Below are 26721 nucleotides of genomic sequence, written 5' to 3' on the forward strand. Positions count from 1 at the left end.
GTTCTCCCGCCGGCGGTGGGCGGAGCTCTGTGTGTGTTGGGGGTGGGTTAAGCGCCAATATGGCGGCGCTCGGTCGTTGGGTGGGGCGGGGCGCGGCGCCCTGAGGGATCGGCGCCCGTCATGGCGGGGGTGAGGCTGGCGCCGGCGGATGGGGGCTGCCCCGTGTCGCTGCCGCCCGGGGAGACGCTGCTGGGACGTGGTCCCTTGCTGGGAGTAAGTGAGGGGGCGAGGGAGGCTGAGGTGAAGGGAGAAGGGGCAGCCCCGAGCGGGCGCAGCCTTCCACCACTTGGGGTTGTTGTTGGGGGGCCGAGGCGAAGTGCTCTCCGTGCTAGCAGCAGCGCCCTTGGTTCGTACCTGAGGGGAAATGTTACTGCTGGGTGCTGCTGCTCTCCACGGGTGTGCTAAAAAGGACCCCCCGGTCATCGTTTGGGGGCTGGGGTAGGGAAACCCGAGGGTAGATCCCTCGGTTGTACCTGGGAGTGAGGGGTGAGGTTGTCAGAGAGAAGGGCTCGCTTGGGATGTTGAATATTAAGGAGTTGAGGTGCTGGGATAACTTCTCAAGCTTTCTGTGGAGAGTCAGTGGAGTATCAATAAAGCCACAGAGTCGCTTCTGCATCCCTAGGGGCTTCTCATGGGCAGGTACCTTGTAAATCTGTAAAGTGGGGTATTGCCACTCAGGTCTGGGTGCGCTGCCCTAAATATCACACCCGTTACATCAGAATACCAAACTATGAGATTCTGGGTCTGTTCTCAGCCGGTCTGCTTCTCAAGTGCTTTCACTTTGTTTTTTGTGTAGTTGATGTTTAGAAAACTTGACTCGGGTTTTCACAAGCACCTTAAAAGAAGAAAAATGTCTCTGCTTATTTCTAGCACAGTAGGGTAGGAAAAGGTCTTTGCAGCCTTCAGTAGTTTCTGTTATGGCAGTGGCATTATGTCTGATAGTTATGAGAGGATTTCAACTCTACCAAATTATGTTACTTAATTAATTTACATTATTTACATAAAATCCTTTTAAAATCTGTTGCAGTTTATAGCCTTTTCTAAACAGAAGCTCCAAACCGCTGTACTGTTTCAGTGCTTTTTGGAGCACGAGTGTGACTGACTGTGATGGACGCTCTCGCTGCTGTATAAGCAGCCTTGGCTTTTGCCAAGTCACAAAACCAACAGATCCCCATGCTGTGTATGATGGAGATGTAATACTTCTGTGTGTTAGTGCTGACAAACAAAAGTATGTGGCCATTGCAGATTTAATATGTAGTGCATCTTCTCCATATTCTGCCTGGAGGCAAAAGTGAAAGACTGCAGAGTAAGCAGATAACTCAGATGAGGACTTCAGGTCTTGTGAGATGTGCTTTTTCTTCCCTGGACAGAGGTTTTTTGATGCTGGTAGCCAAGCTGGCATCCCGCAGCATGTATTTGTGACTAGCTAAAGTTTGTACATGTAAGGATTGTTAAAAATGTTGGGTCAAAGGCTCTAAAAGAATAAATGCATGGGTAGTTGCAATATAGCCATTTTTGTGCTGCCTAATCTGTCAGATCCATAGCAAAATGATTATCTCTTGCGATGGCAGTTTGCTCTTTGGAACCTTTTTTCCTTATTCAAAATGTGGCCAAGTATTACATTTTTATGAATGACCCAGTGGTAAAATTACTGTGATTGTTTTTGGGTCTGTAGTTTTAGCTGACTATTTTAAGTCGGTAAACTTTCTGGAAGTGGAGAATAACAAGAATTTCAGTTAAAAGCTACTGGTTCACTCCTCACATTTGAAGAACCAAGAGGTAACTGTTACTGAATGCTAATGCTTCTAAAGCATACTTTAAAGTTATTTAAACATCAGGCAAAACTTTTATGTGGCATAAATATATGTAGGTACAGGGTGTTCAACATGGGTCTGCATGGTCTAATAGGTAAAACTATTTGTATATGTAATCATCATGCTCCGGGCTATTAAGTTACAGAATACAGAGATGTTGACTGTTTATTTTACATGCTTTTTATTTTGTTTATCCACTTGAATATGTTTGCCTGTTGTTTAAATGTGCTTGTTAGAGATTGTAGTCTGAAGAGTGATCACCTTTTCCTAACTTGTTAAGATTTTCTTTGGGCTGTAGACTCTTATTTCTCAAAATTAGGTGATAATTTCATTAGAAATAACTTTTGCTTTTTGGTTTTAAACAATTTCCAGAGAGAACGTGTGTTTGGATAGCCAAGAAGTGTAAGTTTAGAGCAGCACAAACTGGTACCACAGGTTTACATTCGCCGGTGCCGGTGCTTTGTTCAAGTGCACTGACAGCTCCGTTGCCTGTGGAAAGGGTGGAGGGAGCAAACACAGAACTGAAATTTCTTGAGAGGCACCTGAAAGGATCTGTTTGGGGCAAAGTTTGACCTCTTGTGTTTCTCTTTATGATGAAATGAAAAGTTCAGCTAGGCAGCTTGTGCCTTCTGTGTAATGCAAAACGCTGTGAAAGGGAGAACGATGACTCTTAAGTGGTCCTATGGTGGAATAGAACAGTAATTAGCCCCCCCCCCAAACCTCTGTTAATGAATTGACTAGTGGAAAGCCAAAATACTTAAAGAGAGTGCAGTTTCAGTGTTCTCTCAGTTGAAAAGCATTTCAAATCTGGTACATCTGAACTGAAGCTTGTAAAACCAGCTTCGAGCACCTGAGTGATTAAACGGTCTCACTTCAGAGCTGCACATTTGTTGCCTTTGGTGAGAACTTGCTAAGAAGTGCTGGATTCCTTAGGCTTCTGATTCCAAAAATTGAATCTTAATGTTGTTATCCAGCTTTTAGCAGAGAGTCAAATTTTGGGAAGCTGCACTGATTTCACTGTTTTAAAACAGTCTGGAGCAGCAGAGTATATAAAAAGTGAATCCTGTTAAAACTGTGCTCAATTAGATCTGGGAACTTCCTCATTTTGATGCAAAAGGAATCTATGTTGACTTTGAAGTACATGGTTCTCACAGCAGTTGTCTCTGCTTTTCAGATTACAGATAAGCGAGTATCCCGAAAACATGCCATATTGGAAGTGGTGGATGGCCAGGTTCGCATCAAACCGGTAACTTAAATCTCTCTGATTATGCGTATAGAGCCAACCTATAATTATACAATTTTAGATTTTCCTGTGATGTTATACTTCATCTGAGAATAGCATTCAGTTCACCTTGCTCTCTTTTCGTAGTCCTTGTTTTCCCATTACTGTGTCATTCTGTCTGTAGGTAACATTACTAACTTCCTCTTGCAGAATAGTTGTTGGGTGAATTAAAAGAAAACAAAACACTGCAGAGGTTTGATCATTACTATGTAGTCCTGTTTACAATTTTGAGACAGGGATCCATTCTCTATACTGACTGCCTCTCTCTTCTTCAGAAATCTCTCTGAATTTACAGCTTTTGCGTCTTGATCAAAGCATGTCCTTTTTGCAAATAAACTCAGTTGTAATAAACCTAATCAAGCCTTTTTCTTTTTTAAAAAAAAATTGAAATGTTGGTACAATAACTGACTTGTCAAATCTTTATATAGTTGCAGTTGATTCGGATGTTGTGCATAGGCTATACTGAGGTATGAGATATGATTGTGGTAGTTTCTGTTTTTTATAGATTAATGACTGTTTTGCTCACCAGTGCTGGGAGGGCTGAATGGAGCTGCTTTGGTATCACAAGCCTGTTATTTGTGCTGTGGTTGGTGGTTCTCAGATTTGGGCCTCACTTCGGTCCATGGCTTTTTCTCTGTGACTGCCTCGTAGGATTTGAATGCAAATGGCAGTTCATATGCTTGTTCTCTAATCCGTACAATGGTAGCCCTACGAACTTGATCTGTGGCCCTCTCCTCTAGGGGAAACCTCCCAGGAGCTTGCTAACCTGTGGTGCAGGTAAACTTGAAAAGTAATAGGCAAAACACCAGTTCATACAGTCTTTTTTGTGGTGTGCTCATCAGCTTGGATTGAAACTTTAGGAGTCAATTGTAGATATTTAAAAACAAACCAAAAAAAAAAAAGCAGGACTATTTGAACTAGTTAGTGGTAACTAGTGTATCTGCCTTTTTTTGTCTTTAACGTTTCAACATTGCAACATTGCTGTAGCTATTACTGTGACATAAGGGCTTTGTTGTATATGACAACTGTGGGAGGGAGTTATCTAAACATAATGTACATGCTTTTTGTATTTTTGTATGTTGTATATATGCTAAACATATATACATGCTTTTTTAATCTTAGAACAATCAGCATTTTTTTTTTTTATCTCACAGATTCATGTAAATCCATGCTTTTATCAGTCTCCCGAGAATGGTCGTCTTCTGCCGTTGGAAGCACATGAATGGCACTCATTGAAATTTGGTGATAGCTTTTCCCTACTGGTCGACAAATACATTTTCAAGGTCATTTCTGCTCATCCTGTGGAGAGCACAGTAAGGTAGCAATACCTGCAAAAAATGACGCTGTTCTCACTAACGGCTTTTTCTTAGTGTTAAGTAAAATCTTTCTCACTTAAGGTCTGAATGGGTATAACCAGAAACCATGAAGTCTAGGAGGTGAATTGACAAATGGTCTCAGTGCTAGAAATGTGGGGTTTTGGATTTGTTTTTAGTGTCCCTCCACTCAGTAGATTCTTTGAAGTATTAAATTTGAGGATGAGTTGAACTTCTCTTGAAATATAATGGTTTTCAGTAATGCAAATGTTGCTTAACTGTAGCACACAGCAAACCGTTTTTTTCTAATATATGACCAATGGCAAATGTCTTAAATGCAGCATGAAATTGATCAAAGAATTTGAGTTGTTACGTCTGTAAAGTCAAATAACTTTTTTGAATTCAAAGATGAAAGTGAGAAGTAAATGGAGGTAATTTGTATAAAAAAATCTGTGTTTCTTATTTCGTAAGAAGCACGTAGCAATTCATATTTAGGAGGGAGCTAATATAAGCAATTAAACTGATTTATAGTAAAACAAATTCTAAGCTGTAACTTCAACTTCAACTTCATCAAAGTTTTATCATGGTATTGACTATTACAAATTAGATACTCAGTCAACAGAAACACTGCAGTAAGGATCAGCAATGATTGGAAAATTGTTTGTTCAAAGTTCTTTCAATGCAAGTTAAACAAGAAGGTATCTTGATTTCCTTTGTTAGTTGATGCAAGAGTATGTTAGATTCTATTTAGAAGTTTTTTAATGGTAAAAGTTCAGATCAGCCTCTGTTCAGGTTAAAAGTACGTGTTCATATTCATGATGAGTTTGTTCAACAAAATTACTTCGTTTTGTCAGAAACAATCCAGAGGTTGCAGAAGCAGCAGCAAGTGTTCATCCTGTTGAGATGTCCTGTAGTCTGTCATTAGTAGAGCCATCGTGTTCCACCTCTGAGATGCAGGGAATCGCAAAAATAAGACAAAATGACTCTAATTCTACGCTTCTGGTGGGTCCTTAACTTTTTAAATATTTGCAAGCATGCGTTGAAAATGAAGCAAAGGTGTTTTCTAAATTCTTTTTCCTGAAAAGTGAATAAATTTCTATTGTGTATTTCTGTTTATTATGATTATGTTACGGCAGTTTGCTCTCTGAAATATACAAAAATCATGTAGCTATTTCTACATGAAGATTTTGGCATAACAATATTAGAGCTGAACATAGTACTGCAAAACAGTCTTAAATTCTGGTCTCTGTATCAATAACTGCCCGGAAGTACGTTTGAAGGCCCAGGGTAACAAATGGCTCTTCTTCCAGCCAGGGTAAAAGACTCTGAAATTTATATCTGGAGATACTATAGTTAGACTGTAGATGCCTTGTACGGGCTGTGAGTGTACTAGCAGCCTGTTTCATTTGAATCATATATCTGCGATGGAGTGGTGGTGTCAAAATCCTAACAAATGCACAAGTAAACAGCCCTTCTGTTTTTCCCTGGCAGGCAGCATTTCGTCCACCAAAATAGTGTTTTCAAAGCTAGCGTTGTTTGTTGGTTTTATTGTTACTGAGTAAAAATGGCCTGCAGAAAGTCTGATAATCCCACTGGCTCCATACAGTATTTTTTTCTTAAAGCTTCTGTTGTATATCCATCATCACTGTGCTAAAATAGGGATACATTGGGCAACATCATTGTACAGTAGATAACAAGCAAGTCCAATAAATGTCAGCCCTTACTGTAGTAATCAAGGCTGTGTGTGGAGGACATAATCACGTACAAACTTGTGTTCTAGTTTTTATCTCCTATTTTGTACCTAGTAAAAGGAACTAAACAGTAAATAATGTTTCAGGTTCCTCCTTGTGATGATGATGAAAATGAACAGTCAAAATCTATTCAAAGGAAGAGGGTGCTTCCGTCTTGGATGCTGGAAAGTGACCTCCTGGTTCAGAGGATTTCTAAGCCGGCAATGAAAGGAGGTAGGTTTACATGCCACTACACATTGATGCGCTTTGATCTCATTTTCTTAAATGATAATTGTGGTGGTAGAAAATATTAATTCATTACTTTATTTTTCCATGTTCTGTGCCTGGCAAGAGACAGAGACTTCAGAAACTTAATTCTGTTGTCCATATGATTAATGACAGAGGAGATGTAACAGGGCTCTTTCTGATTGTTGTTGTGTTTTTTTTTCCTGGTAGTGTTTTTTTTAATTATTATTTTTTTGTTGTGGTGTTTTTTTGTCTGTGCCAGGTAGTACTCTTTCTGGACAGCTGACAATGCAGTGTTCTGGTGGAGTCCTTTTCTTTAAAATGTTTCTGTTTTGCAAAGGGTGTAAATTCTAGACAGTTTCTGTACTGTTAATTCCTGGCCTTTTCCACATTCAAGTAACCAATTTATTCCCTTCTAGTTTAGGTTCTCCTAATATCAGTTTCTTCTTTCTGAACGCGTTTTGCAGCAGATGGAAACGTAACAAAAAAGGGACCATGGCCCTAGCTTTTTCCTGGCCGTATACGCAGAAGATACTTCAGCACAGAGACCTCATAGTTTTCTAGGATATGAAGCGTTCCAAAGAGAGACACAACATTCACTTTCTCTGTCAGTTACTGGTTGATGAAATAATAAAGTATGATGTGATTCTCTAGGCAAGTAGGCATACCTTGATTTTACTATGTCATAATTAATTTGCTTGTATAAGCTGGTAATCTGAAGTGATATTTATATGAAAGGTCTGTAGTAAAAAGTCCTAGGATATTTTGTTTACCATTTACACAACAGGAGCTGATCAGGTTAATTGTCAGTCATACTGATACAGTTGGTCCAGAATATCCTTTGCCCCCTTTTTTCTCCAACAAGCTTTCTCTGAATTTTTTTCAATCTAAAAAGTAGTTTTTACTCCTGTAAGCGGAATTAAATTGGGAGTACAGGAAGTGGAAAAAATTGTGTAAGTTGCATGTGCAACTGCTGCTATTCCTCACACTTTTTGCCTGGTGTTCTACTCAGATATAAGTTTAGATTTCTACTGCAATCAGGATTTCACTGTAGAAGTTGGGTTCCAAAAGTATTTTTTTTTTTTTTTTTTAGGTACTAGAAAGATAAAATGCCAAGAAAGGAGAGAGGGCAATATGGAATCATTAAAATCAGATGTAAACATGCTGCAGAGAAAAAGATTAGCTTCTGAAATTAAAGAGAATTTGATAGATGAAGAGGAAAGGAGCTGTTTGTCCCCCCCTTCATCTGAGGTAACTTTCTGCTCACAGCAAAACCTGTATTTCAAAAATAAGAACCTAGTTGGCAATGTCATAGTGTAAGGTTGGGTTTGCAATGTTAATTATGTGTTCTGCTTGTGATTTGTTGTGTTTAACAGTTGTTTTTGAAATGCCAGTTCATTGGACGGCTCTGCTGCAAGGATTCTGGATGCCGTCGGAGACTTGGTAGCGAGTGTTTTTCTGCGCTTCTTTCTTGGGACCTGGAATCTAGGCTGTGCATGTTCCATGGAAATCCCAGACTTTCCGCTTTACAGCAGGAGGCCTGAGAGGCCAAATTACTGGTCTACTAGCCATGCTAACTGTGGCTTGGAGTTTGGTTTGTTTTTATGGAGAACCCTTTTCGGGGGTAGGTGATGGTATGACACTGATGTAACGCAGCTGTGGACTTTTTCCCCAGAGTGGTGCTACTCTAATTGGTTAAGTTTTATGGCCAGAAAACTATGATACAAGCCTCATCAACTGCTAAATTTTGTAGAAAGGTGGCAGAATGTGTTTATGCTATTTCAACAGGAATCAAAAAAGGAAAGAAAGTCATCTGAAATCCAGAATGGTCTGTGGTCATGAGCGAACAGTCCTACTGACTGGTTAATGAGGCTGTATGTCTTCAAAGTAAAACTGCGTTTATGGACAGTTACATACTTACTGATAGTACACTGCTAATAATGAAAAGATGTTTGTCATTGATAATGATCCTCAAAACACCTTCTGGTGAGAACAAACTAAGGCTTTTACAGATTTTTAAGTGAACAACCTGGAGTTCCTAGCCTCTAGCTCTAGGATTGCCTGGATCTGTTGTAGGATCTGATAGAATGCTATTCGTTTGTATGCTTCATCAGTTCTGACACGGACAAGTGGTGTGTTGTTGTTGTTATTTTAATCTTGAGGTTAATGAAATGATCTACTTGTGGAGAGTTTGAGCTTACCCTTCCAGGTAGTTTTAATATAACATGATCTCTTAATCTGAAAAAGTGTTCTGAATGGTGAGCTCTGTTGGCAAGGAACATTTATACTAGCTGCAGTGCTGTTTTCTTTGTCAAATTGTAAGGTGAGTGACTATATAATTGTTTTATTTAATAGGAGAAAATAAGTATGGCTTCATACTTACAAACTACAAAATTTCATAAATAGTTTTTATCTGAAGCATAGTGTAAGAAATTGCCTTCTGAGCTTTGTAGGAAAAATAATTATTACTTTTACTTGCACGAATAAGTCATAGAAAACTGAAACACTTAAATTTTATTATCAAAACCAAAATCACTCTTCTGCTGTCACATTTCAGCTGACTGAGGGAAATTAGCTGTAGGGCAAGAAGTGAAACGAATCCTAACTCACAGTGCTAGCCATCCACCAGATGGCAGTGCAGTCATAGACATGTTATAATGAGTGCGAGTAATGCTGTTTGTTTTTTCCATGATTACAAACAGTTTTTTAATGAATCATCATAAGAACTCTGATAGTGTTGAATCATCTTCCTCTATATGTCTAAGGAGAGTAAAGTATGTAGTAGTGAGAAGTCACTAGTGGGAGCGGCAAGTTAGAAAAACTGTCGTTTTGCACCTAAAGGCTTACTTCCTAAATTGCAGTTAAGCATTTAGTTTGGGAGCCTCATAAAAGTCATCTTTGTCCCTGAGTTGACTCACTAAATACACTGCAGTCAGGACCATTTGATATTAATGCTGAATTTTTACTTTCTTAATCTCATTGCTGTTCATATATAATTGTCTTCAGTTGTGGTTTACATGTTGTCAGATTTGCATTGAAAGGGACAAGATCAAGTAGAAAACTACCAGCTGACTTTCAGTCCCTGCCAAACACATCAGTGAAAACCAAGTATAAGTTTACTGGAGCTGGAACTTCAGGGAAGGAACTGTAGCGAGGATAAACCTTTGAATAGTTCCGTAGTGTATCAAAGTAGCTCAGCCTTCAATAGAGGTGTGCTTCCAGATAATGTCGTGGTTACTGGGACATTGTTTTTGTCTTGGTTATTTCTCCTCCTATTCTTTATTTGAAGCAAGTGTCTCTCTTACTTTCAGTGTTATATATACATATTTTTAATTTAAAATGCAGTATTTGTCAAAACTGTTATCTTTGCCGGACAAGTTTTTTTTATTATTTTGAAGTCATGAGCTGAAGCATTGCAGATATCTTAGGGGAAGGATTAAGCTCAAGGTGTATATGTATTGATTCCCATATATCTCTCATACACATTAAAAAAATAATATTAATGTGTATATATATCTCCAATACGTTTTGGCACTTAATAATTAAAATTGATTCTCGTACAGGAATGTTCTAGATTACTGTATCCTCACACGTCTAACCCACATTGATTTTTAAGGAACAGTACTTTTAATCTAGAGTTAAACTAAAATGCTTAGACTGTTTACAGGTTGAGGTGGTAAGAGAGGTGCTTATGTATGTTGTGAGGGAACCACAGCTGAGGATGGAAATTCTAGGATAAGTTTTTCTGTATATTGTGTATGTGATTTCTAACTTAAACCTTTCATTTGGCAGCTGTGTGTAGCAGCTTTTTTGACTATGAAAAGTGGAGAAGATGATTTTGAGAACTAGAGTGACAACATGGGATAGAGTTTGACCTTGACGCTTTTAATTCTGAATAGTGTAAATTTTCAGGTCGTTCAAAATGTAACCTTGTTCCACAGAATGCATCTGGATTTCCTCTTGAGAGTACTATGGGAAACATGGAAGGAAATGGCAAGACTGAAACAAAAAAAACTGGAAGTGCTATGGAGAAAAATGATAGGCAACTGCATAGTAAACGGTCTAAAACAACAGGTCAGATCTCCAATAAAACAAATAGAATTGAGGAATCAGAAAACAAAGAACAGATCACTGGTTCTACAAGCCAACAAGCTCTCTGGGGCAGGACTTCCCAATATTTTGGTGCCCAGGAAGGGACTCATGAGCCTGATGCAGATCTGGATTACGAGACTGAAATTTCTGATACAACCAGAACTGTAGATGCTTCAGAAAGCTCCAAACAGATCAAGCGTAAGAGGACACCTTGCATGTATGGAACAGGCTGTTACAGGTAAAACAAAATTAAAACTAGCTTAAGTTAGCATATTATTAAGAAGTAACTTATTATCTGTGGAAGAGAAAACGAGAATGTCACTGCAAGGTCTGATTTGGAAAAAAGTATCTTTTCGGTAAGCATGGGACTGATAAGAAATAAATGGTGTAAATACAGCTTTAAAAGTATAAAAGGAGGAGCTAGGAGGTCTTGTTAACTGCCAATAAAACCCAAAGGAGGGACGAAGTACTTCAGCAAATTACAAAACAAAGTGTTGTAGGAAAAACAAAAACAAACAAAAAAAACCTGCATGTACTAGCCAAGTTACAGGTACCTGAAGGGAAAAGAGATGTAAATGGCTGCAGTGCCCAACATAGGCCCTGTAGGCTTGTTTTATTAGCAGATAAAACTTTCACAGGAGAGAGTTGTATTTATTGAAGTAATTGCATGCTTTATGATTTGAACATTTAAAATACTGTCTATCATCCCCAAGTAATCAAAAATTATTTTTATTATAACTTTGCCAGTCAGGTTTTCTTGTTCAGATTCTACTTCTTCCCTGGGAATACAATAAGCATACTTGCATATTCCTTTTCAACCTCTACCTGGTCAGCTTCTTTGGTGTATTTCAAGTGGAAATCTTTTTTCTTCCCTGTCTAACACTCAATTTGTGGTGAAAGATCTGTCGTACAAATCTTCTGTGTGATACAGATGTTCCAGGGGAATTCTAAAACATCAGAACTTAGTGTATGCAGTCCTGCTAATTTCTTCTGTCTGGAAAAGATTTGGAGCGTCACCTGTTGCTAAATCAAACCTAGTGGTGGTTTTGGGGCCAGACCAATGGCTAGAGAACTGTCTTAAAAGGCAACTTTGAGCTCTAGATAAAACCACATGAATCAGAAGTACAAAAGACGAGGCTAATCCAGGAAACGGTCAGTGGGCCCAGTGATTTTCAGGGGGCTTGAAGAGTAGGAAGACCAGTGACTAGCATAAGTAAATGTATTGTTGTATATGCTCAATGTGCAAATAACTTTGTAAATCAAAAGCTTAAAGCTGCTGTGTTAAGTCATGTCAAATGTCTAGTTTGCATGCATCTTTCTCATGTACCTCCATTTTTGCCTTTAATGAATATAATGAAAATGTTTGACAATTAAGCTGATCCAATAGTACAAATGCGTCATTTAGTTTGCTCCAGCTACTTTTAATTCCTCTCAGGCTAGCTTTCCCACGTATGGGGGTTAAGCTGATTTAATGCTCTGATATACTGAATGATTCCTAACGTTTAAGAAAGGAAATTTTAGTTAAAGTTGTGTGGAACAGGAATCTGCATGTGCATGTTTGTTCTTAGGTCTTTATTCTAAAGCTTTTGGCAGCAGTACTTTCAGAAAGTACCACGTTATAAGAAAAAGCATGTCATGGAATAATACACAAGAAAATCTTACTCTGTAAGTATGAAGTACCAAAAACATCAGCTTTGACTTCGAGGAAACTTTATGAGATTAGCAAGTCATTTCAGTTACCCGTATTTTTAACAGAATGTGTACTTAAAGTGTATTGTGAATGGATGCTTTAAAGGAAATAATCTATAGCATATTCAATTTTTCATTGTGTAGCATTTTTCTTGAGCAAAAATAGTTTGAGCTCCTAAGGAAGAGGAGCTGCCTTGAGCGCTCTTTTGAGTACAATGGGTAGTTGGTTTCCATCTCCATCACTTAGCCCCATGAAAAATATCTTTTAACACTGTCTAACAAGCTGCTCTGTAGGGGCCAACATCCTATGTGAGTGTTGTTTTGGTAATTGTGGCATTTCCTTGAAGTTTTTTCTGGGTGAAGTAAATCTGTTTTAAAACAAACAAAAAACCCCAAACCACCAACCCTCTCGAAATCCTTAGGCTTTGCAAATACTCTCCGGTCAGATATGTTTGTTATTTGTAAAATGTTGTTTATTCATAGACTAAGTGCTCTTTAGAGTTTGTCTTTATTTCTTAAACTCCTGTTAAGAGCACCTTTGGTAAGTGCTTAGTAAAACAGCCTGATCTGAAAGGGTTAAACGCTAGCTCTATTAATTTTATTAATTTCTCTAACAAATACAAACATCTTGGAAATAGTTTTGAACCTGTGGCTCAGTTTACTAATTTATGGATTTGGAAACAATGGTTTTGAAATAATTGAGCTTTATATCCACGTCTCATTCCACAGATTCTTTTTTGTCGTCATATTTCAGTATTGGATTCTGCTTCTAAGATAGCCTGAAGCTTTACCAAACTGCAACTGACTGCTATTACCGCTAGAAGGCAAAGGGCTCTGTGTACGTTGTACGAAACCGTGTTTGTTGTCATGTGGCTAGCTTTTTGAATACTTTTCTTCTTTTTCCTGTCTGTTGCTTGCTTTTCCAAAGTTGGAAGAAGAAGGAATGTAAAACAAACAAGCAAAAAATCGAAAGCCAACCCCCTTTTTGAAGGGTCGCTTAGAAGGTGTGGTAGACTTTCATCACTGAAACTATAACCCACAATTCTCCATATTTTTATTCATTTGCTTGTTTGCACTACAGTGTTCTGACTAAATGTGTATAATTTTTTCCCATAGCTGTCAGAGCAGGGCACAATAAACCTTTGGATTTGTATGTGCATTGTTTCAAACATTTTGCTCTTTGTTTATGAAAACTTATTATTTTTCCTTTCACCTTAAACTTGTAAATCCAGCAGCTGAGAACTTGTATTTCTCTTTTTTTTTTGAGTTCTGTTTTCTAATAAAACTCGCAATTTGGAACTGAAAAATGGTACATGGGCACAGTTGTGGCATAACTTCAAGCTTGAATTCTATGGCTTTATAACTAGTGCTGGTAATCCGTTACATCTTTTCTATCTGTTTCTGTAGTAGCTGAGGGAAAAAAAACCTTAGGTGTGTCCTATGTGAATGGTGCCTCTGTGATTATGAAAAGTGAGATACGGGAGAAACCCCATCTTCTGATTTTTAGAAATACTTTTAAGTTACTTTTGGTAGTTGCACAGATGAAAAGCTGTCCTAAATATTTCACTGAGCAATATTTGACTTGTGCTCGAGACAATTTCGTTGATTCTTGTCATTTCTACTTGCATGGTTTTCTGCATTGCAACTTCAGAGCTCCTGTGAAGCATAGCAAAATTGCAGTAATTGTGGGGTGTGCTAATACGACTGTTTATGAGAATGCAAATCTGTCATAACTTTATTCTTAAAATATGGTTTTAGGCAGCATATATGCCTCAGCAACCTGGCTGCTGTTGGATCCACTCCAAAAGCTTTCTGGTTAGGCTGACATATTTGTACCTTCCAGCTTGGAAGTTTTTCTCTGCCATTTCCATAAGCTAGTGGATTCCAAAGAGGCTGCCAGACAATCAGTAGATGAGGGTGGTGGCTGCAGGAGGCAGCGAGCTGCGGGTGATGACAGCTTCTTGGCCTTTAGCCCTTCTTGGCCATTGTGTCCTGCCTACTTGTTGCTCTTGCTTTGACCTAATGCTGCTACTCCCAGCATACAGCAGGCCTTTCTCTAAACTGTTTTCCAAAATCTAAGCGTAAGTTGAGGGAGCAGTTGTAGGAGCACAACTCAAGTTGTAGCATATTTAGTTGTAATATCTAAATACTACAACAGGTTAAATATCTAGTGCCTAAAAATTCAAAACAAACGGAACCCTTAATAAAAGGGAGGAGATGTGCACGTAAGCTCTAGATTTTTGTGAGATGGAATGCTGACTTTATACAAGCTATGCACATCTCTGCTTATATTTGTTTTGCTAGATATCATTGGACAACACATAGGAGTGGAATAAGCACAAGTTATCCAGGTAAAGGTAAGATAAAAGATGACGTTTGTACTAATCCTGAGCATCTGAAGTTCAACATGTTTAAGATGCTCCATAGGTAACACACATTTTGTGGAACATTATCTACCACCCCAAAGAATCGTAAGCCTAAGGATTTAGTAAGTGGGATGTACATATAAACCCCTTCATTTTTCTTCCTCCCTCTTCCCTTATTCTCTTGGGGTTGGTTTGGATTTGTTTTAATAAGGAGCAAAATAATAATTTTGTTGCTCAAGTAGGTTTTGAAGAAAAATTTTGAAAGGAAATGTGCATCTCCTAAAATACAATAGTTTGTCTAAGTGGTAGCTATTAGGCCTTCTTTCCTCAGTTAATGCAATGAAATGTGTATCTTATTCTAGGAAAAAAAAAAAAAACACAGAAAAAATATTTCACAGAACATTAGTTGCTTCCCTTGAGGAGATTAATTATGTCTCAGATGACTTCAGGTTCTTGCAAATTTTGCTATTAATTTAGCTTTATGCATTTAGAAATGAGAGCAAGCAAAACAATTTGGTTTCATCTCATTTATTTTTAAATGGGAAAAGAAATGAGCAGCCAGCTCCGTAAGGCCTGAATTTGGTATAAGAAGTGACATTTCCTGAGAACTCATGCTGGAATAAGTGGCAAGTAAATGCAACCTTGCGATGATTTCTAGTGAAACAGTATTTACTTATCCTGTAGGTTGCAGAAATTAACAGAAAAGACCATGAGGAGAAAACTGTCACCTATGTAAATATATCCAAGGGATGCTGTATTTTTTCATAATTAGTTCATTGAAGAGATTAGTTTGCTTTTTGTGTTCCTTGAGTGAAAGATACCAGGCAAATGGGGTCTAAAAGTATTGATACTAAATTTCTAATCCTATTCAAATGCCTAGAAGGAGGCCTGAATGGCTAGTAAAGCTCACAGTGCTTAACTAATCATTTTACAAAGCTGTAACAGAACAACTTTTTCTTGTGGTGGTAGTTGAAATGCTGAAATGAACATCAGCTGTTCCATATGAAGTTCATAGCAGGTATTTGTGAATTTAAAGAAAAGAATACTTGTGAACAGTTGGGAAGCTCTATATGCAGCTAGCTTTTTCCCTGGCTTTGTTTATAAATGCAGCTGTAACAAGTATAAATTAAAACAGTAATTATCCTGCAATATAAAGTTGTCACTCGTCTTGCCTGAGGCAAGCAGTTCACTTTTATAATTTGCACAAACACATTGAAGATTATATACTCAGGGAGTTAGTATGGTAAATCACTGAAGTATTTGTGGAAGTCTTTTGGAAAATCATTTTTTAAAATATCTCATATTCCCTGCTTTTAAAAGTTATGCTTGAAAAAGGTGTTCCTAAAAGGAATCATAGGGAAAAAGTAGGTTTGCTTGTGGTAACAGTATGTTAACTTTATAATTTTTGTAGTGTGTTCTGGTCTGTTACATGAATTTCTCCTGAAGTCAGTTGTTTTTCTGTGTTCTTTTTAACATCACTTAAAAAAGTTTTATAAAGCTACCTGTTCTCTAAGTGGCATTTACAGCTGCCTTGTCTTGTATGGTGTGTATGCAAACCTATTGACTAGAAGCAGATAAAATGTTCTTTCAGTGATCTGTGTGTATTTACTACTTGCTCTTTTTGGATTCAACTGTGTAAGTGTTGTAGAACAAAAGGATGTGCTCTCATTGCTTACATTGTTGTGACTCAGCTTTTGTGCAGAGCCCTTAGGTCCTAACCATACAAGTTCCTGTCCTTATTGCTCAGATTATAATTGGATACCTCAAAAAAAAAGTCATCGTAGCCAAGGCAGTCTTGACAGCATGGTCAATGTACTGTCCAGTGGACATTAGGAGTAATGTGGTGGTGTTCAAGTGAGTAATAACTTGCATATGCAACATAAGTAGTAGTTGAAACAGATTGTCTGAAGCTATACATAATCTCCCAAGTGTGCAGAGAGTCTTCATTTCTGCAGTTACTATACGTTGGCCCTTCCAACTCAAGTTTGAGGCTTCATTAGTAGCTTTCTACAAAGCTTCTGTAGCTCCACAGGGAGTCATGACTTCGCAGGTCAGCCACTGAGCAAGATTCGTGCTGTATGATTACTTCAGTAGATTGTGCATGTGTTGGAGATCTGAAAGTTAAAAACTGAAGGTAAATAGGAGAATCTCCATTTTAACTTCTTGTGGAGCGTATGCTGAGACAAAAATTAACTTCTGTTATCCTGAAAGTGGGTCTACATAAAGTTAAACAGTAAAAGTTCCTATTTATGTAATGATCGAAAAACGAGTTGCCACTTATTCAGTAATGCCATTCTTATTTCCACTTGTCATGTTTAAACAGAACAGTCAGTTCTCAATATATGCATTCATCTTTTTGCAGGAAGAATCCCATTCACTTTCAGCAGTTCAGTCACCCTAATGACGATGATTATCATGAAACAGATATTCTAACTGAAGGTAATGATGATAACCGTCCTGAATGTCCGTATGGAACCGCTTGTTATAGGTAAGAAGCAGTAAGTAAATAGTTTTCCATATTTTATAGAGTAAGACTGTTCTCCCCTGGAGTTAGTGATGCTAGAGTAACGAGTAATTCTTGCTGTTAACTCATGAGGGTAGTATATTATTATGGCTCTTCTTAAATTCTTGCTGCTTTCCAAATTTTACTGTGGATAGACTGCTACTTCCAGAGCAGCAAAATATTTGCAAAACATTTGGTAGTGATTTCAGCCTAGCAAACATGAATTCTTGACTTCTGTAAAGTATTCAGTAGCATAGAAATTGACCCTTTTCACTTCTCATTGTATAGCTAAACATTCTTTTACAAAAACAATTTATTCCTACGTGCTTTTCGTGATCTATCATTTTTAGTTTAAATTTTGATAAAGCATGTTGAGACTATACAAAAGCTCTATTTTATTTTTATCAGTATTTGATAGAAAGCATAATTCAGGTAGCAGCAGTAAAATCCAGTTTATGGTTTACTGTGTTGCACTTTCTTCTAAGCACTGCTGATTTTCTGAAAAATACAGTTTTACTATATTTTTTTCTTTATCGTCTAGATTTTATACCTTTATTTAGCAGATCTTAGAGCAGTTAGGTTGGAATGGACCTACAAAGATCATTGAGTCCAACTGCCTGACCCCTTCAGGGCTAACTAAAAGTTAAAGCGTATTATTCAGGGCGTTATCCAAATATCTCTTGAATACTGACAGGCTTGGGGCATCAACCACCTCTCTAGGAAGCCTGATTCACTGTTCGACTACCCTCATGGTAAAGAAATAGTTCTTAATATTCAGTCTGAATCTTAATGGCTACTGTGTAGTTGACACAATGGAGAAAAGCCTATATTCTGAGGAAATAGCACTTCTGGGAGAGCATACTGAAACTTACAGCTACTCTTAATAGAGATCACGTCTGAGCATTTTCTACAATCTCTTCCAGAAAGCATGATGATGATAATACTAAAGAGTGGCTTTATGAAAAGTAACAAAACAGGTAGTTTTTTTTTTAAAAAAGCAATACTATATTTAGCTAATGCAAAAAAGAAGTTTATGCCAGTAATGAAATTACCAATGTGCTTTTCAGCAGTGCAGTGGTTACTTATCCAAAAACAAAACAGAGAAAAGACAACCTCTGTGCTATATATAACTTCATGACTTCTTGATTTGTATTTAATTCTTTTGGGGTAGAGAATATGAGGCATCCATGAAACAATGCTAATTCTTTAAACTTACCAACAGATGAAGTTTGAAGAGTTTTCATATAGTTTTTGTTGTCTTTATCTATTGGCTGCTATTTGAAGTGAGTGTAATTGAGAGAATGATCTAAACATGATGTCTTGATTTAGGATTGAATGGTCTGATACTGATGGTAGTAATAAAACATTGAAATAGGCAGTTTTTTTCTGCACCGTTTTTTTTTGTAGGAAGCAATATTTCCATTTTTCATTCAGATAAATATCAATGCGTACACGATCTACAGGTACTGCCAACCCGAAGTATAATTATGAATCTGGTTGAAGGTTCTGAATTTGTCACAAGCAGTGACAAAAAAGATTTTTTTTAAACTGAAGAGTAACTTTATTCTGTTCTTTTGAAGAATAAAACACACAAACAAATGGTTTTACAAGGCAGTCTTTCTGGCAAAGGTATTTTGTAAAGTATATGCACACTGCAGTTATATAAATTCATCTCAAGTTTCAGGGAGTGCCAAAGGGAGTGTCATTTTGGAATAGTGGTCTTTAATTGCTATTTATTTTCAGAAGCAGAAAATAACCTAACTGAACTGGCTTTCTTAAAAAGTTAGAAACATCTAAATTTTCAGAGCAAAAATAAATGGGGTTGAAACTCTTTTAGTATGCAGTCCTGAGGAAAACCTGTAGTATGCTAACAAGGTAAGCACAATGCAAGTTAAACTAAGTTAATTTCTTTTCTCCAACATTGGATAAATGTTTTGAGAGGGGTGTGGGAGGGACGAATTAAATTGGTGCGTGTTGATTACCTGTGTTAGTCACAGTTTGAATGAGGGGAGTGTATTTTGGAGGTCCAAGAGCATGTTGGCTTCAAATTTTCTTTCATTGCTCTGATGCTATTGTTTCTGTAGAAGACAATGCAAAGTTGCAATGGAACTTACTGGATTGCAGCAACATACTGTAGAAAGGAGTAATTCTTCCTGTGGCCTTCCCATGTGGTCCTTTAAGACAATCAATTCTTTACAAATGCTGCAATTTTCTCAAACTGTTTAATTTGCTGATGAGTTAATTTCTTGTTTCAGGACGTTCATTGCTTTCTGATCTATGACTATATGCACAAAATATCAAGGAGGTCTGGGCCTCCAGTGACAAATCATGCTTTTGCTGTTTTATTTGCAGGAAGAATCCACAGCATAAGCTGGAATACAAGCACACTGCACCTCCAGGTAATATCACACCTTGTTCAACAGAATTCAAAGTGCTTGTATGTGGGGGAACAAACCAGCAATGGATACAAAAATTTTGGATTACGATGCTGTAAGATACTGGAAATGAAAAACACTATTTGCAACTTACTCTGCATTGCATTGCACTCTTGCTGTTCTTAAGCTTGAGGTCTTGCCGTTGTCTGTAATAAGGAAGGCTGCTTGGCCACTTAAGACTTGCGCTCACTTCTTCACGTGTTTATTGACTGAGGTGAGACAAGATAGGTCAGAGGATTGACATGGTTTGTATGCTCTTGTATCTTAGATATTGGGGGGAAAAAAAAACAACACCATGTGGCATCTGAATATTTTCACAAATGTAATAGATTTTAATGGAAATGAAACATGGTATACTGTGATATTACCAGATCTCTCCCCTCTGTTCAGATCTGTAGTATGAGAATGAAAACTGGAAATATGCATAGGTACTACTGAAGTGTTCAACATTTAGAATGGATACTGCAATAAATTATTTTTACAGCTTTTCTTCTGTTTTCTCCTGTCCCCATAGCAAAATATGTACACAGAAATGCTTCAGCTGCAAAGAGTGTTATATCTTCAGATTTCACTCTTGCTTTGTATTTTTATTTTGATAGGAATTTCTGGGGTAACACAATTTCTAAGTCTTGTGATGCTCTAAAGTAAAAATAGCAAGAATGCCTCCTTCCTTTAATATAACTAAAACTGAATTTGATTCCTTATTCTGAACTGTTCTAGTCTTTCTTATTCCTGTAATTGTTGAAAAATATAGAGAGATTCTGTTTGTTGTGTGTGTTAAAGAATTCAAATCGAAATTTGCATTTTTGTACTTTTTTTTGAGTATTGCACTTGGAGTTTTTTTCCATGTGAAATCCCAATGCAATAAAGAAGAACTCATGGCAGAACAGTTACGGACACGCAATGATAATGTAGTTTGCTTAAACAATTGGGATTATGACATTAGTAAGGAGAAATTGCATTTACTGAAGCAATGGTGTAAAATGCTTAAATACTTTGAAGTACTTGAATTTTTTGTTTAATAATACCAGTCTTAATGAGATCGTTCTGGGGAGGGAATGGTTTATAATTGCAAGAAAAAGTTAATTTGGTGAATCTCTCAGGAATCATTCAATACAGAATGGTTTTTTGTTGGGGGGGGGGAGGGCTCTTATGAACATGGCATACTCATTGCAGTGTTTGTTTTAATAGATAGACTGTGAATAAGCAACCAATGTGAATGACACTGCTACTAGATTGTACTCTGTCCTCACTAGTAACTTTTATTTCATTAGGAACTGACAGACGAACCCGACAGCGAACTTCAAAGAATGGTTAGTATGTTCTAATTGTGTGAATGGGCGCATCCATGTCTACCATGCTTTGTTTTTTGGGTCATTTAAAAGTCCTGCAGATGTTAATACTTACCTGAGGAAAAAACTATTATTTCACTTCAGTAAAACCCTGTTTGCTTTTTTAAAACTGGTAGTGCTGAAATTCAATTTGTGGTAAGCTACCTGGATGAGCATACTTGTACTTCTCTGGAAGCAGACAGGAAATCAAACTGATGTTTCACCTTTGAAAAAGACATGGCTAAATTGTATGCTCTTTCCATACATATAAGGGTTGTAATTGGATAGAAGGACCTGATACTTCATATACAACTAGATAAGATTCTGTGAAGAGTGATTGCTTTTCAAACCATTATATATTCCTTCTGTGTTGCACTGGCCTTCAACTATCAAATAATATCTGTGCGTGTGCTAATGAGCTTTTCTTGTATGTACTGTGAGGTATCTGTTTCAAGTGAGATACTGTCTTGTTAGGGCTGAAGTGTAGAAGAAGGTTAATGCCTTTGAGTTGGGGGCAGCTTTTGCTGTAGACTACATACATATCCTTCTTTCTTCAGTTTCAAGTCTTCAGTGGGGATTATGTAGTAGCACAGGCTCTCTTTATTTATAATGTAAACTCTAAAACTCTATCCAAATATATCTTCTGTTTGCCAGCAGTGCGCCTAGCTTGCTTTGCTGCTGTCAACGATGTTAATTCATGTGTTGCATGTGTACAGACTCCAGGTTTTTAAAACCTTCAGGTCTGTTTCCAGACTTCTTTTGTTTCAGCTTCCATGTGTGAAGCTTTCTAAAATAATTTAAAAGTGAGCTTTAAAGAGCAGTCTGAAAGTCTAATGATATTCACTCTTCACTTTCCTTACATGAATGGTAGATACCATGTGCACACCTCCCAGCAGGTGGCCAGTCAAGAATGGCTATATATAGAAAAGAGTTATCTTGTGAACTCATGAAACTTGAACATGGAAGTGAAAATCAACTCTTCGTACTAAATAAGAACCAGGAAAAAAAATCATATTCTCTGCACAGGGAGCAAAAGGGAATTTGCTAATTAAAATACTGTTCTTAATGCTGCCTCTTTTTTCCCCAAAGTCTTATTGACTGACTTGCTTAGTTCTCTTTAGGGCAAAGCTTTTAAAAGGTTAGGCTCAGTAAGTTCTTATCTGAGGCAGCCACATTAAGCCATGCAAGGTCACAGAGACAGACAGAGCTCCATTAACCTTTATTTCATGCTGTGTGGCACTACTGCACTGTTGAGCACAGCAGGATTAATTTCCATGCAAATATGTTTAAATTCCAGCAGACATGAAGAAAGGATACTGACTGTGACATTTGACATGTTTAGTTTTTAATGTCTTTAGGGTAATTGCCACCAAAGGGATTGCAAATTGCTTGTAGGGAATGAAATCTATGTTGTGAGATATATTCCAAGGGAGCTATAATGTAAGGGAGAAAGTAAGAAGAAGAAAAAAGAGTTGGTGCTGTCACTAAATCATTACTACTAAATTGACGGTACCTAGATGAATGACATGCTATTGCTGTGGATTGTGCAGCATTCTCTTGCACACTTCTTCCTAGTTTTTCCAGCAAGCTAAGCAACTAACTTCCAGATTTTTTTTTAAAGAGGTGATCAGTAAGCTTGTCTCCCCATGGAGCCTAAATTTTAAGAGAAAGTTTCAAGGTCATCTTTATAAATGTGGTATCAGAGAAAAGGCGGAATTGTGTTTAATGAGCTGCTTTGGGGGCTATAGGGCTGAATTAAACTGTAACAGAAAGAGCTGGAGTGTGAAGATATAGAAAGAAATGCATTATTCAGTACAAGAATCTAAAAGCATTGACCTACAGGGAGGAAAAGTATGGTATGCTCCTGCGTTTTTAGGAAAACAGCAAAATACATATTTTGATGGAAGTAATGAATACTTTGCCAGAATTCCTACTTCTATTGTAAAATACCACCCGAAGTGCTGTGAAAGTGAAGAATGGCTTTTCTTTGCTAAGTAGGTCTTGGACTTATTTTTGTAAGTGTAATCTGAAAAGAGGGATTTTGTTCTTGCCATATTTAGCATCTTTGTTATGACCTTTCCCCCTCTGAGACGATTCATTCTGTAACGCCATGGGCTGGGATTCCTATAAGAAATTCTGCTGGTATGGGTAAACATGGAAGTGATTAACTTCATCTGAAGACTGATGGACAACAAACCAGCAAGCATTATAGTGGATTGCAGCTCACATTGCCAGTTGGCATTTTCAGGATTTTCTGCTAGGTTGTGCACAGTCAGTCATTCAAAGAATGTAAATTTTAGGAATTTTTCTCAACTTCTATCTGTGGCTGTCACATGTACCCGACATTATTCTAGGAGGTCATTCAGTGTCTCTATAACACAATTTACCCATAAAATAGTGCATCTTTGAGAGACTTGGCTAATGCTGTAAATGCTTTAGGAATCCTTGGATGAGAATTGCTAGAGATCATAAAACATTAATCAGACGATAACATAATTCTGGAATACTAATGTTCCCACTAGTGAAAAATGCAACTGTTAGAGGATGGGATCTGACCACGCAAGACACTGGTGTTCTCTTTTGATCACCACATGCACACAGCTTGAGTACCTGGGGCTTTGACCTCAGGTTGCTAAGGAATACTTAGGGTTGACATAAAAATTGATCTGGACTGGGGTCTGCAGCTGAGGCAAAGTATGTATCTATAACTTCATATGACAGATAATGACAAAAATTAACAGAACGACAACGGACAAATTACACAAGATAAAGGAAAACATACAGAGGCTGAGAAGAGGAATGAATATGGTTTTACTCAGGAATATGACTTAAGGGCAGAATAACATGATTGGTATATTAATGCAGTGTGGTTAATGAGAAATTGTGCACGTAATAAAATGGAAATAGTGAAAAAAGGGAAATAGCGTAAGCTTGTAGAGCATGTTAATAAGCATGTCTATCAAAATCAGGAAGCAGTGGGAATAAACTTGTTGAAAGTTCACAGCTGCTGATAAATAAAAGGAGAATGCACTACGGCCATGGTAGTGTCTATACAAAGCTGCTGCCAAATCAATGCTCCAAATAGCAGAATTGGTTTAAATGGGTGAATTTGCCAACATATTTGAACAATTAAAGAAATACTGCAAGACAAGCTGTCCAAAAAAAGCTTGGGAATGTGAAGCGAGCAGCATCCATTCCTTGTAAAGAGAGGTTTATTAGTCTTAGATTCCTGCCAATACAGAGTATTGTGAAATAGTATGAAGGCAGAAGGCAAATGCACTGCAAAATGGTAAGTTTTGAAGATAGATAGAAGGTTAGAAGACTGTGTAAGAAAGTAGGCTAAGGGAACTGGGAAACAGGTAGGCTGCATTCAGCTTGGAAAAGAAGTGTTCAGTGTTTGGCATTTCCTTAACCCTTGTTCAGTAAGGAAGCACAAACTATCCAGTGTAGATCCAAGCTGAGAACTTAAGAGGTGAGGGGTCTAGCAGATTATTTTCTGTCACAAGAGCTTCAGGAAACAACAGGAAATAAAAGCTGTGTAAGATTCTCAGAGAATGAGAGTATAAAATAGCTTCTGTGTGTATGAATGAAGACAAAATGTAGGGGCAAAATAGCCATCTAGCAATAGTCAGACACTAAACATTAAGAGAGATGTATTGTTTGTATATAGAAGTAGGCTGCAACGTGTATTCTTTTTTTGTTGTCTTTTGCTTAGAAGGTAAATCTGATACCATTAATACCAGTGACAAAGGGTGTTTTCATTTCAAGATAAACAGAAGTTAAATAGTACTTACAAACTTGCACACCCTGGGATCCAATCTCGGGGTATACGTGGTTCTTGAAAATCATGAATAATGGGTGTGATCATAGAGACTAGAGAGGGAAGCCAGGAAGTTGTATGCTAATCAACTTAAACTCTGGTTTGGCAGTTAGGAGGCCATATACTGGTTTCAAAGTGGTAGTAGAAAATGTGGCCTCTGCTTACAGTTGTTTGAAACCAGCCTGGTTCTGTGACTTCTCTCAAAGAATTATGGTTAGAGACAACAGGTGAGTATTGTGTCTGATAATGTTGCACAGGGAGCAGAGGATGGACATTATACTTGGACACCATACGTGGACGGGAGGACTTGCAGTCTGTGCCCTGGAGGGGACAGAGTAGGGACATGGAATCGTTGTCAATTGGAGAGAGAACTTAAAATAAATGTAATTTGTAATATACTGTATTCTGTGCAATGAAGGGTAATCAGCTACATAATTTCTTAGCTTTTAAGTAGTAGTTCTGCAGAAACAGGCCATGGGCTGTAATACACAATATCTTAATGTTCTTTTTCAATATTTTGAGAAATGTAGCTATGAAAAGCGTTCATAGTGTTGATTCTTTTTTTTTTCTTATTAACCAGATGATTGTAGGTTAAGCACATAGTACCTTATGTCTGCCCAGAATGGTCAGTGCCTTACCTGGAGCTCTGTTTGGGCCGTGACATTGTGAAAAACACTTGGATTCCAGAAAAGAGCATCAAAGATCAGATGTACAGAAAGCATGGCAGATAAGGGGAAAATCAAAGGTAGTGTAGCCTAGATTAAAAAAAAAAAAAAAAAAAAAAAAAAAGAGAAGCATGAAATAAAACATGCTGCAAAGAGACAAGTAATAAGCTTCTGGCTTCACTGTGAAGAGAAACTTGGATTTAAGCCACTAGGGAAAGCTTTCTAGACAGATAAGCACTGCAGTAGGTGTCAGAGAGAGGTGGTAAAATGTTTCATGAGTTCTGAAAATCTAACCAAAAATTGTCAGAATTGGTGCTTTAGTTGATTCTTTCACTTTTAGAGACAGGTTAACTAGATGGTCTCTGGATGGTCTTTTTATTTCTACATTTGTGATTCCTGAATATATTATTACTTTTCTGTCCCTACAGGAAAAAGGGCTTTGGAGGAAGACAGTGACAATGATGGTGAACCAAATGAATACGATCTTAATGACAGCTTCATAGATGATGAGGAAGAGGAGTGTGAACCTACTGATGAAGATTCTGATTGGGAACCAAGTTTAGAAGACAAGGATAATGAAGATGTCGAAACACTTGTGAAAGAAGCACATAGATTTGTTAAGACCAAAAAGTAGCTGCACTGGATAAAATTAAGAATGTCTGATCCAGTTATGTTAAAACTCAAATGTTGCAAGGAGAGGAATTGCTTTGAAAACTACTTTTTTCTCAGTGATGTAGGCACTATAGGAAGAGTTTAACAGGGCTGAGGGGATTCAGCAATACCATTCCTTTTGGGTGTATTTTGTGATATTTTTTTTTTTATGAAGTGGTGGAGCCAAATGATTAAGCTCTGGGATTATATTGTGTGTCAGCTGCAGTAGGACTCTTTAAAAATAGAAATTTCTCAGTTATTTCTTCTCCAACACCATTAGGCTGTCAGTTTTAAACACAATTTTAAAGCTTTGTAATGCTTTGTCTTCCTGTGTTTGAAATAAATAGTGACATGAGGAAGTCTTTAGTTTTGCTGAAACACAATATATACTGGAATGAAGAGGAGCTAGACTTCATACCTGCTGTATTGCAGGCTGATTCTTGGCCATCACTGGGGAAATCTCTCTAAGCCATATTATGTGTCCTTTACAGTTAGTGTAACCTTAAATTTCATTAATCTGCTACTAGCTTTCATTTTAGATGTCTTTTATTTGATTGTCTTTATGTACGGTAGTTAAATACTGGTTATCTAAATAATTTCAGAACAGTATCTAAATGTACTGAACCTCTGCTCATGTCCCAGCACCAGTTATGGTGTATTTGCTCCAATTACAACACCAGTTTCAGTACATGTAAATCACTGTAACTGTGGTCAGTTAACAACAAAGCTGAAGTCTTAATGACTGTATTTTTGCACAATTAAACTTGTACTATACTGTGGGAAA

The 26721-nt window shown here is 37.5% G+C and overlaps 1 protein-coding gene across 3 annotated transcripts; it reads left to right on the forward strand.

The window, feature by feature from the left end:
• The first annotated feature begins 12 nt into the window (after positions 1–12).
• Positions 13–26721, forward strand: APLF (aprataxin and PNKP like factor). Of its 3 annotated transcripts, XM_050710004.1 has the most exons (12): positions 40–213; positions 2989–3060; positions 3525–3563; positions 4251–4414; positions 5264–5411; positions 6247–6373; positions 7479–7636; positions 10327–10715; positions 16895–17020; positions 19388–19434; positions 20745–20783; positions 25715–26721. In XM_050710004.1, exons 1-12 carry the CDS (start codon positions 121–123, stop codon positions 25918–25920), a joined length of 1608 nt encoding a protein of 535 aa, XP_050565961.1. In that variant the 5' UTR covers positions 40–120; the 3' UTR covers positions 25921–26721. The 3 variants fall into 3 exon arrangements, with proteins under 3 accessions (XP_035408902.1, XP_050565961.1, XP_035408903.1); XM_035553009.1 differs by lacking the exon at positions 3525–3563 and having other exon boundaries at positions 13–213; XM_035553010.2 differs by lacking the exon at positions 3525–3563 and having other exon boundaries at positions 2989–3045.

Source organism: Cygnus atratus, chromosome 3 (assembly GCF_013377495.2).
Source record: "Cygnus atratus isolate AKBS03 ecotype Queensland, Australia chromosome 3, CAtr_DNAZoo_HiC_assembly, whole genome shotgun sequence".
In the NCBI taxonomy this organism is placed as follows: domain Eukaryota; kingdom Metazoa; phylum Chordata; class Aves; order Anseriformes; family Anatidae; genus Cygnus; species Cygnus atratus.